This window comes from Oncorhynchus kisutch, linkage group LG28, assembly GCF_002021735.2.
Source record: "Oncorhynchus kisutch isolate 150728-3 linkage group LG28, Okis_V2, whole genome shotgun sequence".
NCBI classification, from domain to species: Eukaryota; Metazoa; Chordata; class Actinopteri; order Salmoniformes; family Salmonidae; genus Oncorhynchus; species Oncorhynchus kisutch.
The window spans coordinates 407,660-425,954 of NC_034201.2; the positions used below are offsets into that span (position 1 = coordinate 407,660).

At 40.8% G+C, this 18,295-nt stretch overlaps 2 protein-coding genes across 2 annotated transcripts in view; one reads left to right on the forward strand and one right to left on the reverse strand.

The window, feature by feature from the left end:
- Positions 1–3,121, reverse strand: part of LOC116358161 (dachshund homolog 2-like) — a 119,402-nt gene extending 116,281 nt beyond the window's left edge. The window contains exon 1 of the mRNA XM_031808538.1: positions 2,473–3,121. Within this exon, the coding sequence (XP_031664398.1) occupies positions 2,473–2,954 (482 nt within the window). The 5' untranslated portion in view covers positions 2,955–3,121. The remainder of the gene's footprint in view (positions 1–2,472) is intronic.
- Positions 3,122–11,417: 8,296 nt separating this feature from the next.
- The window catches only part of chm (CHM Rab escort protein), a 39,670-nt gene continuing 32,792 nt past the window's right edge, over positions 11,418–18,295 (forward strand). The window contains exon 1 of the mRNA XM_020463908.2: positions 11,418–11,535. Within this exon, the coding sequence (XP_020319497.2) occupies positions 11,484–11,535 (52 nt within the window). The 5' untranslated portion in view covers positions 11,418–11,483. The remainder of the gene's footprint in view (positions 11,536–18,295) is intronic.

Sequence of the window (18,295 nt, forward strand, 5' to 3'; positions counted from 1 at the left end):
AATAGGCCTCTTGCAAATACTGATTTTAGTTAACTTGGATGCAGTCAAAGTGTGAGACTGCCTCTGAAAACCTTGAAATGTCTTATAATTCTCTGCACAAAAAAATAGAAGTCAATAGCCTGCCCTATAGGCTTCCTCCTACTGGACAATTGTCGACTTTATCTGTAATCAATACCGCTCCCATCAAAATATGTCAGACTTGGCTTAACTGACAAGTCTCACCCGATTGACACATGACGCGGAAATGCGTCAGAAATTTAAACATATTTGATTTCACTGTCATGGTCAAGATGCTATATAACGATTTGTTGACATATTGTGAAATAGAAAACAAGCCAAAAAAGTACATTTAGACTGAATAATTAATTAAGAGAAAATGAAATCATATGGTTGGAAAATAATACTTGTTATAAGGTATTTTTGCAGATATTTTCCGAGTGAATAACTTCAGTGTGTGTTGTGACAGCGGGACACACAATATGAAAACTTTTCTACAAATGTATTAGTCTTTTGCTTTATTATTAATGGTCTATATTATTATTATTCTATCGTTACTTAATTCCAATCATCAGTTGTGCCTTGTCTTACAGCAAACCTGACGCGCATAGGAGGGTCCAGCTTCTTATCAAGATAACTTTTTGTCCTGTTTATTTTCACATGTGAAAATCCTGTCTTTGTATTGAATTGCCAGCCTCCTCTTTTGTCGTGCATAATCAACATGCCCTATTGTCGCTGTAGCCGGGGGAGCTGTGCTGGAGAGAAAAAAAGTTGCAATTATGTTCAACTAGACAATGAAGCAACAAAAAAACCCTGAGGTTCGGGAATGCTAAAGGTCTTAGGGAAAGAGGGCACTGGTCCCTTTTTTTGTTATTATCCTCCAATGACATTGTATGCGAACACTAATGCATCTGTCATGATAACAAGCTAAGAATAACATCTAGACATCAAACCAAGCAGAGAATCTATCCGAGGTGATTCATTCAGATCTGTCCCATTGATTTATTAAACACACAAGCAACATCTGCAGCCGCAGCCAGCACCGTGCGCGGGTTGAAGATCAATTGGAGGGGAAAGGGAGAGGAGAGATGCCTCAAAAAAACAAACATTTTTTTGGGTTTTTTGTTGAGTGGTTTGTCCGGCTTTAACTGACACAGGAATATGTATTTATTATTCAGTGACAGAAATAAAATATAAAAACCGTGCGTCACCATGCTGTAAGTCAATATTCATGCATGAATGATTATAAAGCGACCAAATGACAAGTGTAGCCAGCCTCATTAGGTGAAATCCACATATTAAACTTCTCTCATCATCCTTACTTGTATTTCTATGTTCTCACTGACAGTAGGCCTAATGGAGAGACACAAATGTCCGTTTAATTTACAGTCATTTAGCAACGGAGAAGCGGACACAAATGTTTGGCTGCTTATGGCAATGATATGTAAAGTACTCATATAAACTCACAGTCAGTTAGATTTTAGGATTTTAACTGAAGGAGCTGGATTTCAGATACGACAAAAAAAACTTTCCTCTACTGCTCTTGAAAGACGCTGGAATTGCGCCAGCCCGTCGTTACCGTTATCAAGAATAGTGAGACTTTTCTTTGACAAACTATAAGAGTACAACTCTTCTCACTGAAAGTCCCAAATAAATATTCTAAACGGACGATCATGCAGTAGGCTTCATGTTGACATGAAGCTTTATAGGGAAAGTATGTTGCAACACACTGAAGGTGACAAAAGTGGGCTACACCAGTTTGACAACAGAATATTCTTTATGGGACAGTGAAAGGGACATATTCCTAATGTAGGCTAAACACTTTGACAATTATTCTTATTCTGAACAATCATGTTGAGTTCTACAGAATTAGATGAGGTGCTATGGAATGAAAAGTTATTTTCCTCTTTGCAAAATAATGTGGAAAATACATGATCTAGTGCTTTTGCATAAATGATTCATAAATGAGCTGCTGCTAGGGGGGTTAAACGTGGTTGCTTTTAGGTGGATGGCTGATAGGTGTGTGTGTGGGGGAGGTAGAATTTATGAACAACTAAACTACTTTGCTCATACTTTTCTGTCTATAAAACGGATAAGGAACAATTGGAGCCTATACTTATATAGATAGATAGGTCAGTGTGTGTGTGTGTGTGTGTGTGTGTGTGTGTGTGTGTGTGTGTGTGTGTGTGTGTGTGTGTGTGTGTGTGTGTGTGTGTGTGTGTGTGTGTGTGTGTGTGTGTGTGTGTCTTTGAGAGAGAGAGTGAAGTGGTACAGAAGTTGTCAATGACTGAACTAACTTTGCACAATACTTTGATGCTTAGTAATAATATAGCATCCCAACTATCATTTTTCTAATGAAGGTATTATTTATTTATTTCAGCGCAGGTAACATTCAAATGTTTATGCTCTGCTTTCGGGGTATCGGGGTGAAACGGGTAATTGAGAAATGAAGTGACCGAAACACACGCAACTAACCTGGCATTGGTGCAGTCGTTGTAGAGCGCCTCGAAGTCCTTGCGGGTGATGAGTTTGCAGCGATTCACCCCGGGCTGAATAGCCCCAAGCCCCCGCAGAATCCGAACCTGCTCAACCGTGCACACGACGGGGCATATATCCAGCCGCTTCAGCTTGGTGTAGACGGTGTGCAGACCCCCGACCAGATGTTTCAGGAAGAGGTCGAAGACCTGCGGCAGGCAGATGAGTTCTTGACCGTCCACGTTGAACGAGGCTACCTTGACCCCGTGCACCTCAACCATTTTGCACTCGTTATTACCGCTTGTGCCGTTTCCATTTCCTCCTCCACCGCCTCCTCCGCTGCTGATGAAAGAGTTGATCAAGCTGCTTGTCAGTCTCGGGGACTCGGCTGGGCTTGTATACAGCGGATCGGAGCGGAATAAACTGCCAGACCCCGGATTAGATGTTGGGGAAAGCACCGGCGGAGTTGCTGACACGGCCATAGTTTCTTAAGTTTCTTATTTTCCTCACTCTCTGTCTCACCCTTTACGTTTTGTTTCTACTTCTCGCTCAATCTTTTCTCTCTCTGTTTCACATGCACTCTCGCTCCCGTCGGATAGTCGGCAATGGGCAACTAACTACCTATCTCACAAGTGCGGTGGCTAGAATGAGAACCATCTGATTCACTGTTTCAATTAGCCAGCCCACTGAGAACTCGAGTGGCAGCTCCAACCACCAAGGAGGAGCACACCAGCTTACGCGCGAGCATCCTATTGGTCCTTTGAGCATGATTGGCAGGTCTCCTAGTTGGAGGGTCTGGTTTCTGTTGACAGCCACCCCGTTACTCGAGAATAACTTCTTACTGACTTTTGGGGTTCATTCTATACAATTAAGACCTGAATTCAAGTGTTTTACTCTTATTGATACACACCCTAAAATATGTGAAGTTTGATAGGCAAACGTTATAGTCACGAATGACATTGTTATTGTACTATAATAATGTCCTAGATGTAGATCTATTGTAAATAATACAATATGATAATTAGGATTAATATTAGGATTAACCTTATAGTCATAGTAATTACGATTGTTGTAATACAAGTAAATTCTATTGTTATTGTAGGCTAGCCCTTCTACAGTAATACCCACGCCAAGGCCAACACCACGAGGCCTGAACCTTAATGGAATGTGGGACGTAGCATGTTTGGGATTGCCTACTGGTTGAACACAAGAGACATATATTTACACGTGGCTCTGGCTAAAGACCTATTCTGGTTACTCCCAGTTACTGCAGAGTTAGTTAGTAGTTCCATTGGCGTTATTATCATTGACATTGAGGGGCACACAATTCCCATGGACGCTTGCTTCCTCGATCAAGGATAAGAGGACATACGTGTGTATGTGCGCCTGCTGATCTGTTCAACAAAAAGCATCAGGGGGAGAAAATAAAACCCAATGTGTGGATAATACTTGATTTGCAAACAAAGTTTAAAAAGGTAACAAATCTGTGGTACAAAACTACAAATACACAAATTCCCAGAGAAATGAACACGTTGATACATTTACATGTTTATGTTCATATTTTTAATCAATGTGATACAATCGAGGACATCTTTGGTCATTTATTTGCTTTCAAACAACTTGCCCACGTATCAATAAACTGTTATTGACCAGCTGTCTGACAGCCCTTTCACCTGGGCGGTGTTAACTTTATCACCAGTAGTGCATTATCACAGTCCCCAAATACAGAACAAATTCAAGAACGCGTACAGTATTATATAGAGCCCTTATTGCATGGAACTCCCTTCCATCTCATATTGCTCAAATAAACAGCAAACCTGGTTTCGAAAAACAGAGAAAGCAACACATCGTGGCACAACGCCTCTCCCCTATTTGACCTAGATCGTCTGTGTCTATGCATTGATATGTAGGCTGTGTGCCTTTAAAAAATATATATGTAGTTCTGTCTCTGAGCTGTTCTTTTATAATGATGTTCTGTATTATGTCATTCTGTATTATGTCATTCTGTATTGTGTTTCATGTTTTGTGTGGACCCCAGGGAGAGTAGCTGCTGCTTTTGCAACAACTAATGGGGATCCTAATAAAATACAAAAATACTAAATACCAAAAATATGCTGTCACTTTAAACCATGCATGTGCCTTTGCCTATTGAGTCCCAGTTTGGTTTCGGTGGATTCATTCGGATACAGTAACACAGGCGCCTCTCCAGAGGCCAGATGCCCTCACTGCAGTCCTGCCAGGGCCAAATTACCTACACAGATGATCCACACAACTGCCACAATGTAACCACGGGGTTACATTGTATAAGGTAAAAACATATTCGTTTACAGTGAGTGGTATGACCCTGGTCAAAACTATTGTTCAGATTGTTGTTAAAAAAACTAAAAAACAGTAATTATATAGAGCCAGACTGACCAACCAGTACATTAGATTTGTTTTTTAAAAATGTTTATTTATTTATCCCAAAACAGGCTCCATGTGGTATAAAACATATTTTCTTGCTAAAAGAATAGGGATCGTTTAAATCTCTTCTACCAAAAGCCAAAAGAGTCTAAGTTAACTTGATATTTTTGCGGCCAGTCAGAGCCAACATTTGGCTACCTACTAGGTGTCTGACTCTAAGAGCAGTTGTCTTATGCCACACATTGTATTTCACTACACCTCACCTCAATAGTCATCACCAGGGACCATACAGACTTGTTGGTTTCATGTTAGGCTTTTTTTTTTTGACCTCACTAATACAGAACACGTTACAAATAACTAAGGCACTGGCACACCTGGACCTATTCTCAGGCAGATGGCAGTATTTCAAATGAAAATCTTCATGTTGGTTAAAAAAAAGAGTCTGAGAAATTAATACAGGAATAATACTTAACCTTTGGGCTCTTCCCTTCTAGAAGGGAAGATTAATATTGTAATGAGTGCTTAAATGCCATGCAAATTCTTTTTTGCAAGTACCTGGTTAAATTAAAAAGCTAGGTAGCAATCTGGAAATTAGAAACATATTTTACCTGGGTTTCAATTGCACCTTGCTCCTTCATCTTCTATTTAATCTTAATGATTGCCTGATTAGCATAGCCAGCCAGCTAGCAAAGCTACCAGCTCCAGCCTCAAACCACTCCCCGAGCAGCGGCTTAATGTCTCCCCCTCTATGCAAAGTGACAACTCATTCCTCATAGAGTAAATGTATATAATGATGCCCTCCCACCCTCTCAGCACACAGTGATGGACTGCTGCATTGGAACATTGTACAGAGTAATCTCCTCTTTTAAGGGCAGGCTCTCAAACTGGTTAAAGAGCACTTATTTCCCAGTTTTTCAGATTTTGAGTTGTTCTAACACTTAACAGCCTGGTGATATCAATTGTGAGAAAATCTCTTCTCGTATCAATTGTCGTTCTGCCAACACATTTAATCCTAAACATTTGACCATTTTTGGAATTTGTATGATACAAAATATATAGTTTAACATTTTTTGTGACAATGACAAAAAAGAGGGTTGACATTAGGATATCAATAACAATTTGTTTGGATATTTTGTGCTTAAAAAGTGGCACCATCTTAATCCCATAACCTTCATGTTGCTCTTCAAATATTGATCAAAATAATTTGTCACTGACATTCTTTCTCAGAATCATTTTGCATTCAGAGATATTTTGTTATGCATTCTTTGACGTGACAAAAATGACAAGAACTAATACTGCTAACTGTACTGTAACTACACTTAGAATACACAGTAATGAATGTGGACGAATCATAAATCCCTATAAAGTTCCTTCAGTGGATGACAATTGTACTTGGTTGCTGCAGGAAGAATACATCCATTCCTGTATGCCTGCCATTATAGTCTATGCACCATGCAGACTGCAGACAAAGCGGTTGTGTGAAAGACAGGAGATGGAGAGAGAGAGAGAGAGAGAGAGAGAGAGAGAGAGAGAGAGAGAGAGAGAGAGAGAGAGAGAGAGAGAGAGAGAGAATGACTGCCTCATCTCAATTTTGCATCCTTCCTTAGAGTTATTGTAATGTGAAATATTGCAGTGGGGCCAGATACAGAACACCATCTCCCTTCAGAATAATGAAATGTTTTTATTAATGCAAGCATCACACAAATCAATAACAACAATATATTACTGGTGATTGTAATTGAATGTTTTCCTAATTTTACTGTCACTTGTGATAGATACTCATGCCCATTACAGCGTTTCAAATTCATTACACTTTCTTGTCTCTTGCTGGATTGAATGTTACAGGAGTCAAGTAATCCATTTGGGCTGTGACATGTGCCAAAAAGCTGATGGACTCTTAATTTAAATAAAATATCGCTCCTTAATTCTACTTAAAAGGACAAGCTTGTTACTTGAGTGTGGGTGCCATGCTTAATTTTTTCAAGAAGGCCCACATTGATGATATAATGACACTTCCGCTATGCTTGCTGCCAAATGAAGGGTGACTGATCCCTGAAGTAAGACCGCCAATCTATTCTCTGCCTTGGGATGTGGTTTGGTCTATAAAGCTGAATCACTGAGCCTGAATACTTGTCACAACCATGTTGGCATCTTGAAAGTCATCTTGCTATATTTGTAATCACATTGTAATTACATGTATGTATATTATTCTATCTGTTCATTTGATGTATTAATTGTAAATTGTTCCCCAAGTTGAAAAGAAAGAAGAACTAAAAGTTCAGCTTTATTAGAGCTGATAGAATTCAAGCCAAATCTTTGAATAAGCCCTTCGAATACTGGTTGCATTTTCAGGATTTACATATAACCACAGCCCTTAATCATATGATTCCACTTGGTTGTCTGTCCAGTTCTGAGAGAACTTGAAATCCAAGTCTCTTTCATTGACTATACCACTATTCACAGCACCCTCAACACCTGTCAAGTTGCACTGCTCTGGTTAACTTCATGGTTCTCCATATCATATCCCTTCAAGTAGAAGGAACAGGAGGACGAATGGCCTAAGAAACCTTCATACCCCCCTCCCCCCTCCAAATAATCCACTGTTAGAATGAAACAGAGCCAATCAGACACTCTTTAAAATGCATGAGCCATGATAAAGAGTTAGCTACATCTCTAACGGTTCTCTGAAGCAACAATCAAAGAAAGCGGAACACATAGAAGTGAACAGGGAAAGGTGTGGGCACTTGGAAGATAAAGAGTTCTTGATTTTCTCAGAAAGCAAGGCAGTGCTTGCTGCATTGATGGTCTTTTGTAAGACAGCCAGGAAAACCGCCTCTGAACATACCCCTAAATGGCACAGGATGAAACTGTTCCAACCATTTCAAACCACACAGGTTTTTTCTTTTAATTCTACTTGGATTAAAAAAAGAAGCATATCCCGTGAGAGTAAGCAAGTGACACCAAGACACCCCTGCATCACAAAACTTGAGACAAACACTCCTGTTAAAAGCTTCAACACTGCGGTTCAGATTTAATAGGGAAAAGAGGGGGGGGGGGGGGGGGGGAGAAAATGCTTGTTTTCAGCCATCTGTCAGGGCTGTTTTAAGTTATATGAGATTTTTGAAAAGGAGACCGGTGATGATCAATTGATGATTGCTCTAAACCAATAAACACCTGTCTGCATAGCTTGGCCCAGCAAACAACAGGGATAGCTGCAAACACTACCTAATGAGCAAGTCTCAATATTCTCGAGGACCCCTCTTTGCTTGGTGACATAGTAGGTTACTGCCCAAAACCTTATACGGGATGGGAACAAAAGTTAGTGAAGTTTCTACAGCACAATGCCTGGTTAGCACAAACAAATAGCTGCTGCCCATAATGTTGAACAGTACTTGAGACAAGTATATTGTCTGGGTCTGGAATGCATGATGCATCTCATGCTTTTGTGACAAAACAAGTGTCCTATCAATGTAATTAAAAACGTCACTCATTTAAAACCATGACTCACTTGAATGAAATAATGAACATGGAGATGACCTCTACTTGTGTAGAATCAAACAATGTTTTTAGAAGTACCCTCAAGTCTGGTTCTTTTTTAACTGAAGGCTTTTTAGAAAGCACTTAAAACCACAAAAGGCAACCGATGATAATGAGTCCAAATGGTCAAACTACCCACTGGGCACGCACTGGTTGAATCAATGTTTGTTCCATGTAATTTCAATTAAATTACATTGAATTAACGTGGAATAGACGCCTGTGCCGTGGGTAATGTGTACTACTGTCTACAGCTACTGGCTAACTGTATGCCAGGTGCAGCTTATATCATCAAGGTTAGTTTGACCTCATTCATATTTTATTTTTTACCTTTATTTAACTAGGCAAGTCAGTTAAGAACAAATTCTTATTTTCAATGACGGCCTAGGAACAGTGGGTTAACTGCCTGTTCAGGGGCAGAACGACAGATTTGTACCTTGTCAGCTCGGGGGTTTGAACTTGCAACCTTCTGGTTACTAGTCCAACGCTCTAACCACTAGGCTACCCTGCAGCCTCTTGTTCTTTCAATGTATTGAACCAGGAAATAGACACAGTGTACATTCATTTAAACTGCATTTAAAGGGAAATTACAACCCTCATAATAACTCTTTTAAATGCATGTTCGTTTTCGAAACAACACTCAATCCATCATTACCTTTACAACCAGCACATCACTCAACAAGCAATCAGCCCAACCCTCTGAAGTTTACAGCATACATTAACAGGATTGCAGGCTAAGCAGCAGTCAAGCACTGGACGTTTGTGAAGCTTACCTCATTCTGGCTGAGATGGAGAAAGGAAAGAAAGATAATGATGAAAATCTTTACAAATATATACTTTACCTGAGTTCAGTCCAGTATTTGTCCGTTGGCTGAAACAGTTCCTATACGCAGAATCGGGTCATTGCCATGTTCTGCCATTGATAGTAGTGATGCCAGCTCTTGACAAATGTGTCTAGTGGGGTAAACCATCTACAGTTGTCGACCAGGAGAAGCGTGCCCGGTTGAGCCTAGGTTACTCTTTACTGAGTTCGTCATTATATTTGGTTGGCCGTCCTGTGAATGGCTTGTGTCCGGAGTGTATGCTTGATGAAACGGTGGAGCATGTGTTGTTGTATTGTTGTAAGTATGTGAAGAGAGGGAAAGATTGATGTGTAGTTTTAGTTTTATCCTAATGTAATGTGAACTGTGATTGACCACATACTCCAGCACAGTAGGTGGCAGCATGCACCTTTAACGTTTCTTTGCATGAAGAAGAAGAAGAAGAAGAAGAAGAAGAAGGAAAAGAAGGAGAAGAAGAAGAAGGAAAAGAAGAAGAAGAAGAAGAAGGAAAAGAAGAAGAAGAAGAAGGAAAAGAAGAAGAAGAAGGAAAAGAAGGAGAAGAAGAAGAATAAGAAGAAGGAGAAGAAGGTTATGCAGCAAACACCAGTGCACAAAGATGATCATATGCATCATCATATTCTGACCATTTCAGAATGTTGCCTTTTTATTCTCATCCTTATTGCAAATCCCTCAGAAGCCTGCTAGGGATAACTCTAGTTGGGCAAATCGTATATACATACCTGAACAAAACAAGCATTGTGCTATCCTGTTAAAAAACAGGATAGCACTAAAAAAGATACACAAACAGGTTCTTATAACTCTGACAATAAAACAGACTTGCGACTCAAGTGTGACCATGCTTTCACAGACCATGCTTTCACAGGCCATGCTTTCACAGACCATGCTTTCACAGGCCATGCTTTCACAGGCCATGCTTTCACAGGCTTTCCTGGTTGATTTACAACTGAACAAAAGCAGTGACAAATCATTTCAGGATGAAAGAAAAAAGAGAAAACAGCTATCCACTGCATTTAAAAATAAACAGTGAATAGAATTACAACTTCATTCAAAAGACAATCACCTTAAGACTGCTTAGACTACAAAAAGGTGTCTCCAAACACATGAAAACAACTGAAAAACAAAATGACCTTATTGCAGTGTCATAGCCCTTACCTACAAAGCAATAAACATTTGGATTGTGTCGACCAGTGTCAATCAGCACTGATACAAATAGCCTACCTTATCAGAAAACTCCAACCACATCAAAAACATTTCTTCAAAACAGCATAGTCACAAAATGGTTACCCTGGCTCAGAAGTAGACTTGCACAGTAACAACACAGCACAAAACACACAGACCACCTTCAGGGACAATGGTAGGGGATGCGATTATCTGGCCCGGGTTGCCCCGTTGAGAGGAGTTTGCACCGGGGGAAAAGTGATTGCATTCGCTTTGGAACCAGGCTGCCTCCCGGGCGTGAACTAGCGGCGAAGTCGGCTCACAACAAAGTCACATAGATTAAGCATGTGGAGTAATAGGATTCTGTGTTTTCAGATGCAAAATGTATTGCTTTTGATAAAAAAATATGTAATCTGCCTTCACAATGAAAACTAGTTAGATAATTTCAACATACTGTATATTTTATGGAAAAAATATGTTGTATGTTTCTGAACGATTGTTGACAACATGACCGAGTGGTATAGATTACTGTTCGACTTGAGAAGGGCGCTCCTTCCTTATCGCTTTTGCCCGTTCATGTCACGGGCTGGTCCATAGACCGCTGCACCGCAACTCAGCTTAATCGAACTCCCTCATACTCTAATCTGGTCAGGTGGGTCTGGGGTGCTTTTATATGTTGTACATGTTCCCCACCAATTAGGGTCCCCTGGGAAACATGGACCAAAACTAAGATACCTCTTACCCTATATGAATGCCTGAGATATTAGGGATTGATGGAAAGTTTTAGGACCACTGGAGGTGTTTATCAATGCTGATGCAGTGTATCTTGTTGTTATTTATGTTATCACCTTAATCTCCCATTGCCTACTATATTGTGGAATATTGGATGTTAAAGGTACGGTGTTTCTATTTTAGTTTACTTATAGTTACATCTTTACTAATATGATATTACTCATGTTTATTATTTAAGAGAAAATACATGGGATACTTTTTGATTTAATCATTGTGTGTGTGTACACACGCGCACATACATGTGACGTCACAGCTATTCTGTCACATGATACAGTGCTCACCATGGCGGCGGACAACCTACCATCCGAATTTGATGTTATCATACTCGGGACAGGTAATAAACTATTGTTGGTTTGCCAGTGTGTGTACTTTCAACCTGTTTCTTGATAACTGTGTCTCTGAAATTGGGGAGGGTGCAAGAATATTGTCTAAAGGTTTCATCCAAAACTGTGAAACGGCTGATAGCGTTTGTTGCTAACGCTAGCCGCTTGTTGTTGACGTTAGCAGCTAGCTAGGGAGTTACCTTGCTAATTAGGAGCACGGAATATCTAACATGTATACCTGTACCATTTGAATATAAAACGGCTAGCTAGCTATAGGAATTCGTGTCATTTTCTGAACGCGTAAAAAAATGTGTGTGTTTATAAGCTCACCATTTCAACATCAATAGCTATAGTAGCTAACTTTGACAACGTCATTATCTTCCTTGATGGCAACGTCTGTGTGAATGTTAGCTATCTGAATTCTTGCTATCGTGTCCATGTTTGATGTGAAGAGCTAGTTAACTAACTTTAACCCCAACAACCAACGTTTGCACATGGTACAAAAGGTAAAATATACAGCCAAACAGCTAGCATTGGTAAAGGCATCTCTCTAACTTAACTTACTGCTTGCTCTCAGTTGAGAGAAGCATGCACTGTCATTGTGACTAGCCTGGGCTATTGTTGGGTAGCGAACGCTAAACCTATGTTTAGCCAATGAAATGTAGAACTGTTTGTGTCCAACCACCACATACAATATATTTTCCTATCTACCTGTTTATAAATGCTAACTAGACAATACAGGATATGAAATGTAAGATGTCATTATCAGGTTCTTCAGAATAGAAATTGCTTGATCAAATGTTCAGCCACAGATGAGTCTGTGATGCTATCTTACACATTCTGCACCTAGCTAATTGTAATTCTACATAATTATTTTGAAACTAAAACGTCTAAATGCGTATTTCTCAAATCCCTAACACACCCATGACTGTTTCAGCGTTGGGTATTTTACTTTCTAAATGTAATCCGTTAGGCCTACAGTTACCAGTTATCTGTCCAAAATTGTAATCAGTAATGTAACTTCTCAAGAGGGACACTATTGCAGCTTTTTTCTTGTTTTTCAAGCGCAGGTCTTTTAAGGGAGTATGCAAGGCACAGACTTTCACTTCAACTAGCGGAGTTCTGTTAGGAGCAAACAGCTTGGTGTGCAGATTACTTTAAAGGACATTAAAAGAAGACAAATGATTTAACAAACGCATTTGTTGTGTCATCATGGTCTCTGGCTTGTGGACAGACTCACTCTGGTGGAACATACTTGCAGCTTCTTTTTAATGCTGAATTTCATGTAATTGAGTAAACAGAAAGGTGTATTTTTCTCAAACATCCTTTCTAAAATTAAAAGTAATCCGAAAAGTAATCATCTAGTTTTTCAAAAGTATCTGTAATCCAATTACAATATGTTTTGCTGGTTACGTAACTAATTAGTTTGTTTTTTCCCAAACAGTGTTAGTAATGATATGAACTCCGTTCACGTCACTGGGTTGATCTTAGGCTACATTTTAATTCACCAGTGGAGACTGCTGAGGGGAGGAAGGCTCATAATAATGGCTGGAATGGAGTCAAACACATCAAATACATGGTTTCCATGTGGTTGACTTGATACCACTCCATTCAAGCCATTATTATGAGCCGTCCTCCCCTCAGCAGCCTCCACTGTAATTCACTATAGGCCAGTTGGCCTACTCTTTGATGAATCCCCAGGACTGGTTTCATTCAATGTTCTGGTAAGACAATGCAATGGTTTGTCTTCATTCAGAATGATGACCTGGGCTTACCAATAAGAATCTAGCCCCAGTAATAGCACAGGAAAGGATACAGGTGCTCTAATTCATTATGTTCAGAAATCAGTCCATGCACAGACCTGGTACAAGGCACAGAACTGATGCCAGCAGGGGATCCACTGTAGGAGCTCACCAGTGCTGGGATTCGCTATGCAATGGAGGAGGAAAATAAATATTAAAAATGACAGCTCAGATGCCTATTGCTATAATTCAGCACTATGATTGATGGTGTGCAAATTGAATATCTCTGGCCCACTTCTGGTTTTGCTGGTGCAAAACTTCAAGCCAGCTGGTCCCCATACTGTGGGTGACAACACTGCACTGATGACCCAGTCTATTTCTGTGCAGGCAGTGTTCTGTGTCAAGGTTGGTCAGACAAGCATTTTTTTCTCCCAGGTTCCCCAGCCTCTGTCTTTGTGTTGGTTCTGTGTGCAATAGGTGGCTGTGGACAAGGAACAGTTGTTTATGAATATAGTGGCCCCCTAATGACACCTGTTTTCCATCTGCTGGCCCTTCACCTGTGTGAGGCAGGGTGTTCCTGTTGGTTGCACCCCGTCAGTCCCCTGTTCACACACCTCTGACGCTCACCAGGGGGTGACACAGGGGACCTCTGGTCTACGTGGCTAGTTCTCTTTTGGACATCTGCGAGTTTGATGTATGAAAGTCTCTTAAAGGGGGTCTAGCCAATTGTAGGCCTAATTCTCTGCTTTACAAATATTTTGTCAATTTAAATAATTTGACCTTGAAATCATTTAGCAGCATAGCACCCCTGGGCCATTGCAGATCTTTTGTCCAGTCGTTAGATTAATATCCCTTAAATAGCCTACGTTTGACATTTTATTCGCTTAACATACGCCCATATCCAGACTAGTGAGTGTATCCACAGTAGTGAGTGCATACGTTTTCTGACTTTTTTGTTGTTGTTGCACTGGTCCTCCGTGGGAACCGAACCCACAAGCCTGGCGTTGCAAGCGCCATTCTCTACCAACTGAGCCACACGGGACCTTTATTCTGAAATGTTCGACAACAGCCAAGTGAGGTGGATGGGAGGTAGCAAGTCAGCACAGGTAAAACCTACAAGGACGTTGTACAAGCTAGCCTAAGTGGAATGGTATCATGGCAAATCGATTGTGTTCCCGGGACAGCAGTGACAGAGATCCACAATTATTCCCATTCTCATAGTGGAACTGGTCTTGTGCAGAGTCTTAATAGAGAGGCAATAAAGCAAACGGAGCCGGCATCTTGCTGAGCCGTTCCCTGCTGTTGTGTTAATGTAACTATCCATCTTGGTAGGACCTCCAGTCACTGCCATGAAGGGCCTCCATTAGCAGGACATGTGATTATGGAACTGAGCCAACAATCTCCAGCTTTACTAGTTGACACATCTCTGACTTGCACTTAGACTTCTTGCTTTGTCGTCAGGTTTAAAGCGACAACAAATTGTCTGGTAAAATAACGCACGAGTCGATTTTTGACACAATCTCAGATTGTTCTGAAATCGTTTGTTGTTAGAAACCGATAAGTTTAGCATTCCTGCAGCATTATTTTGTTTGAAAAAATTTGATCTCTGAGAAATTAAGCTAATTGAATGCACCCAAATTGTGTGTTTTTTTTTAATAGGATTCATAAAAAATGTAATAATTATAGTACCTAACATCTGATTTGTACCAAACTTTTTTTCTAACTATGAGTATGACATGAGGAATCCAAAGAAAGGGTTGTCTTTTGACCATGGACTCCCTACCACAATTCCACTCCAACAACGAGTATGTAGTATCAGTTCTCTGTCTTGACAAGTAGTATGGAGCTGCGGCTCAAATGATTGTTTATCCTATGTAATGAATTTTGTGACTTTTTCTCCTGTTCATAGACATTACATCCTGATAGTACCAGGTTCTGACCACTAGATGGTAAAAGTTTGAAGAATGACCAATGTTAAAGGGATAGTTCACCCAAAATACAAAATAACATTGGTTTCCAGTTTGAGTTATGATAGCAATCCATGCTTTGGTTTTGTTGGGCACTGTTTCTAATGCTAACTTTTTAGCATTTGTTTCACAAAATGGAAATAAAATTACAAAAAGATTTCACCTTTTTATTTTCGGCCTGGCAGGCTAATGTGTTTCGGCAGTTATGCCTTCACCAGAGCATCTAGCATTGGATTGCATTGGATTTGTGCCACAAATGCTAAAAAGTAGGGGTGTGACAAAAAAAACAAGACGTGAATTCACAATTCAGATATGGTGCTGCGTACAACCGCTAGGGGTCAGTGTAGTTCAATCTACAGCAGTCCTGGCTACTTACCAGACAGTGCTCACTTAATTGCTGTTTCCCCACCCACTCAACAACGATGGTATTAATGCAGTTTTAGGTTCTCTGTTGTGTTCCTCTCCCTTTATGTTGTCAGTACATGGGACTTCCTGTCCCACTTCTCATCAATGTGATGGCTCGTTGCAGTGATGTACCACAGTGTGTTCATAGACGTCTACAATCTGTTAACGTCACGTGTGGTGTTTGAGCGCTCGTACTTTGTACTTGCAGAGCAATCATTGTACAATTTCTCCATCAGGGCCATCACGTTTTTTCTTCTGGTTCCAGATATGCCATTAGGGTATTGAAGCCGGCATCCTCTACAATTGACAATGGCTGCATATCAACTGCAATCATTTCTGTAATAAGTGCTGTGATTTTTCTCCCTCTGCCCCTTATCGCACTGCTGCCAGCAACGTGTTGGGTCTCACGGTGCCTCCCTTTCAGCATTGCACTTGTACTGCCACTGTAGCTCAGTTCCACCAGGCAAATTGGGGGGTTCTTAAGAAAATAATCACCTAATAGCAGGAACAGCACCATCTAGTGGTCAGAACCTGGTTATATCAGGATGATAGGATGGGACATAAACCCAACAACTTGTGTCTCATTTATCTGAACAGGGGGGGGGGGACTAAGACAAATTCACTGAGAATACATTGCATAGGATGAAGAAACAATACTTCCGAGCCGCAGCACCATACTACTTGTCAGACATAGAAAACTGAAACTATATACTGGTCGTTGGGGTGGGATTGGCATGGTGTGTGGGGGGATCCTTGGGTAGCTTCTGACCACTTCTTTGGATTCCTCATGTCTTACTCATTGTTAGAAAAAAGTTTGGTCCAAATCAGATGTTGGGTGCTATAATTATAGAATATTATATGAATCCTATACATTTAAAATGGCAAATTTGGGATGCAATCAATTAGCTTAATTTGTCAGAGATCAAATGATATTTAAACAAAATAATGTTTCCCGGAATGCTTATCTTATTTTCAGAGCAATCTGAGATGGTGAGTGTCATGGTTTGCAGAAATGACACGGAACGTCCCAAACACAAAACACAATGGTGATTCAAGTCACTGGGGCATCATCTTCTTGTATTGTAATCTAGATGGTAAAACAAGATGGGCCTACCGCACAGGGTAAGAAAGTCTATCAACTATAAAGACTTCACAGTTAAGACTGAATAGAATGGCTGGATTTCATTTGAATCCCATTTTAAAGGTGTGCGTGTGTGTGTGCGTATACGAGTGACAAGAGGATGTGACGGGGTGGTGTTGACTGAAGTGCCTTCCCATCCTGCTCTGTCTGCTGAGGGCTTGCTAGTTTCTTTTTGCCTTCCCAAGCGCTCTCAGCCCGACTATAAATAACACGTCAAATGACTTTCAAGGTGGAGAGAGAATCCATTTTGGAATGTTCTCTGAAATGAAGAGTGATTTATGATTACATACAATTCCTGCTGAAAGCATTTTGGCTTTGCTCGGTCATCAAAGTCCTGCCGGCCCCCTATCTATTATTTATCGTGAGGCCTGTCTGTGTGGCATCAGTGCTTTATGGCAGGTAATGTTTGTCTTTAGCAAACATGATGTGGAAAAATCAATACCGGACCCGATAAATGGCATTAAAAGATGGCATCGGAGGTTATTTACAGTTTTTAAAAACATCTCAAGAATGGCCTGGTGGTTAGAGATACAACTATGTCTTTTTTTTTTTTACGCGATGTAGTTCAATGAGCGAGTGTATTTTCTACTTAAGTGTCCACGTAAATCTTTCTTTGTGCTGTCCCAACATTGATACGATTGGACACTGGCTACCTATACTTCATGTTCTTGCATAATCCTCGGTGATGCTTGCAGCTGTGCACATCTTTGGCAGCCTATATACCTAATGTCGAAATGGTGAGGACACAAATGGACAGAGTAGCATATGTGGAATGAGAGCGTACAGTGCCAAGGTGAAACGGCATAAGCCTCTGGCTTTCCGTTGTGACTGAGAGATGCTCTCTGTTAAATGACACAGGGAGAGGTTTGGAAGTGGCGGCATGTACATGAGAATAAATCACTTTCCCATTGTGTGTGCGAGATGGGACAGTGCAAGGCCAGATGAGAAAGAAGAGCGATGGAGAGACCAGAATGCCTTGGTGGCTTAATGGAGTTGTTTTCTGGGCTCTATCTGTGGCACTGCCTCTCAATCTCGCTTACCCTAACCCCTATCTCTGTGGTGTGACTCCTCTTACCCTAACCCCTATCTCTGTGGTGTGACTCCTCTTACCCTAACCCCTATCTCTGTGGTGTGACTCCTCTTACCCTAACCCCTATCTCTGTGGTGTGACTCCTCTTACCTTAACCCCTATCTCTGTGGTGTGCCTCCTCTTACCCTAACCCCTATCTCTGTGGTGTGCCTCCTCTTACCCTAACCCCTATCTCTGTGGTGTGACTCCTCTTACCCTAACCCCTATCTCTGTGGTGTGACTCCTCTTACCCTAACCCCTATCTCTGTGGTGTGACTCCTCTTACCCTAACCCCTATCTCTGTGGTGTGACTCCTCTTACCCTAACCCCTATCTCTGTGGTGTGCCTCCTCTTACCCTAACCCCTATCTCTGTGGTGTGACTCCTCTTACCCTAACCCCTATCTCTGTGGTGTGACTCCTCTTACCCTAACCCCTATCTCTGTGGT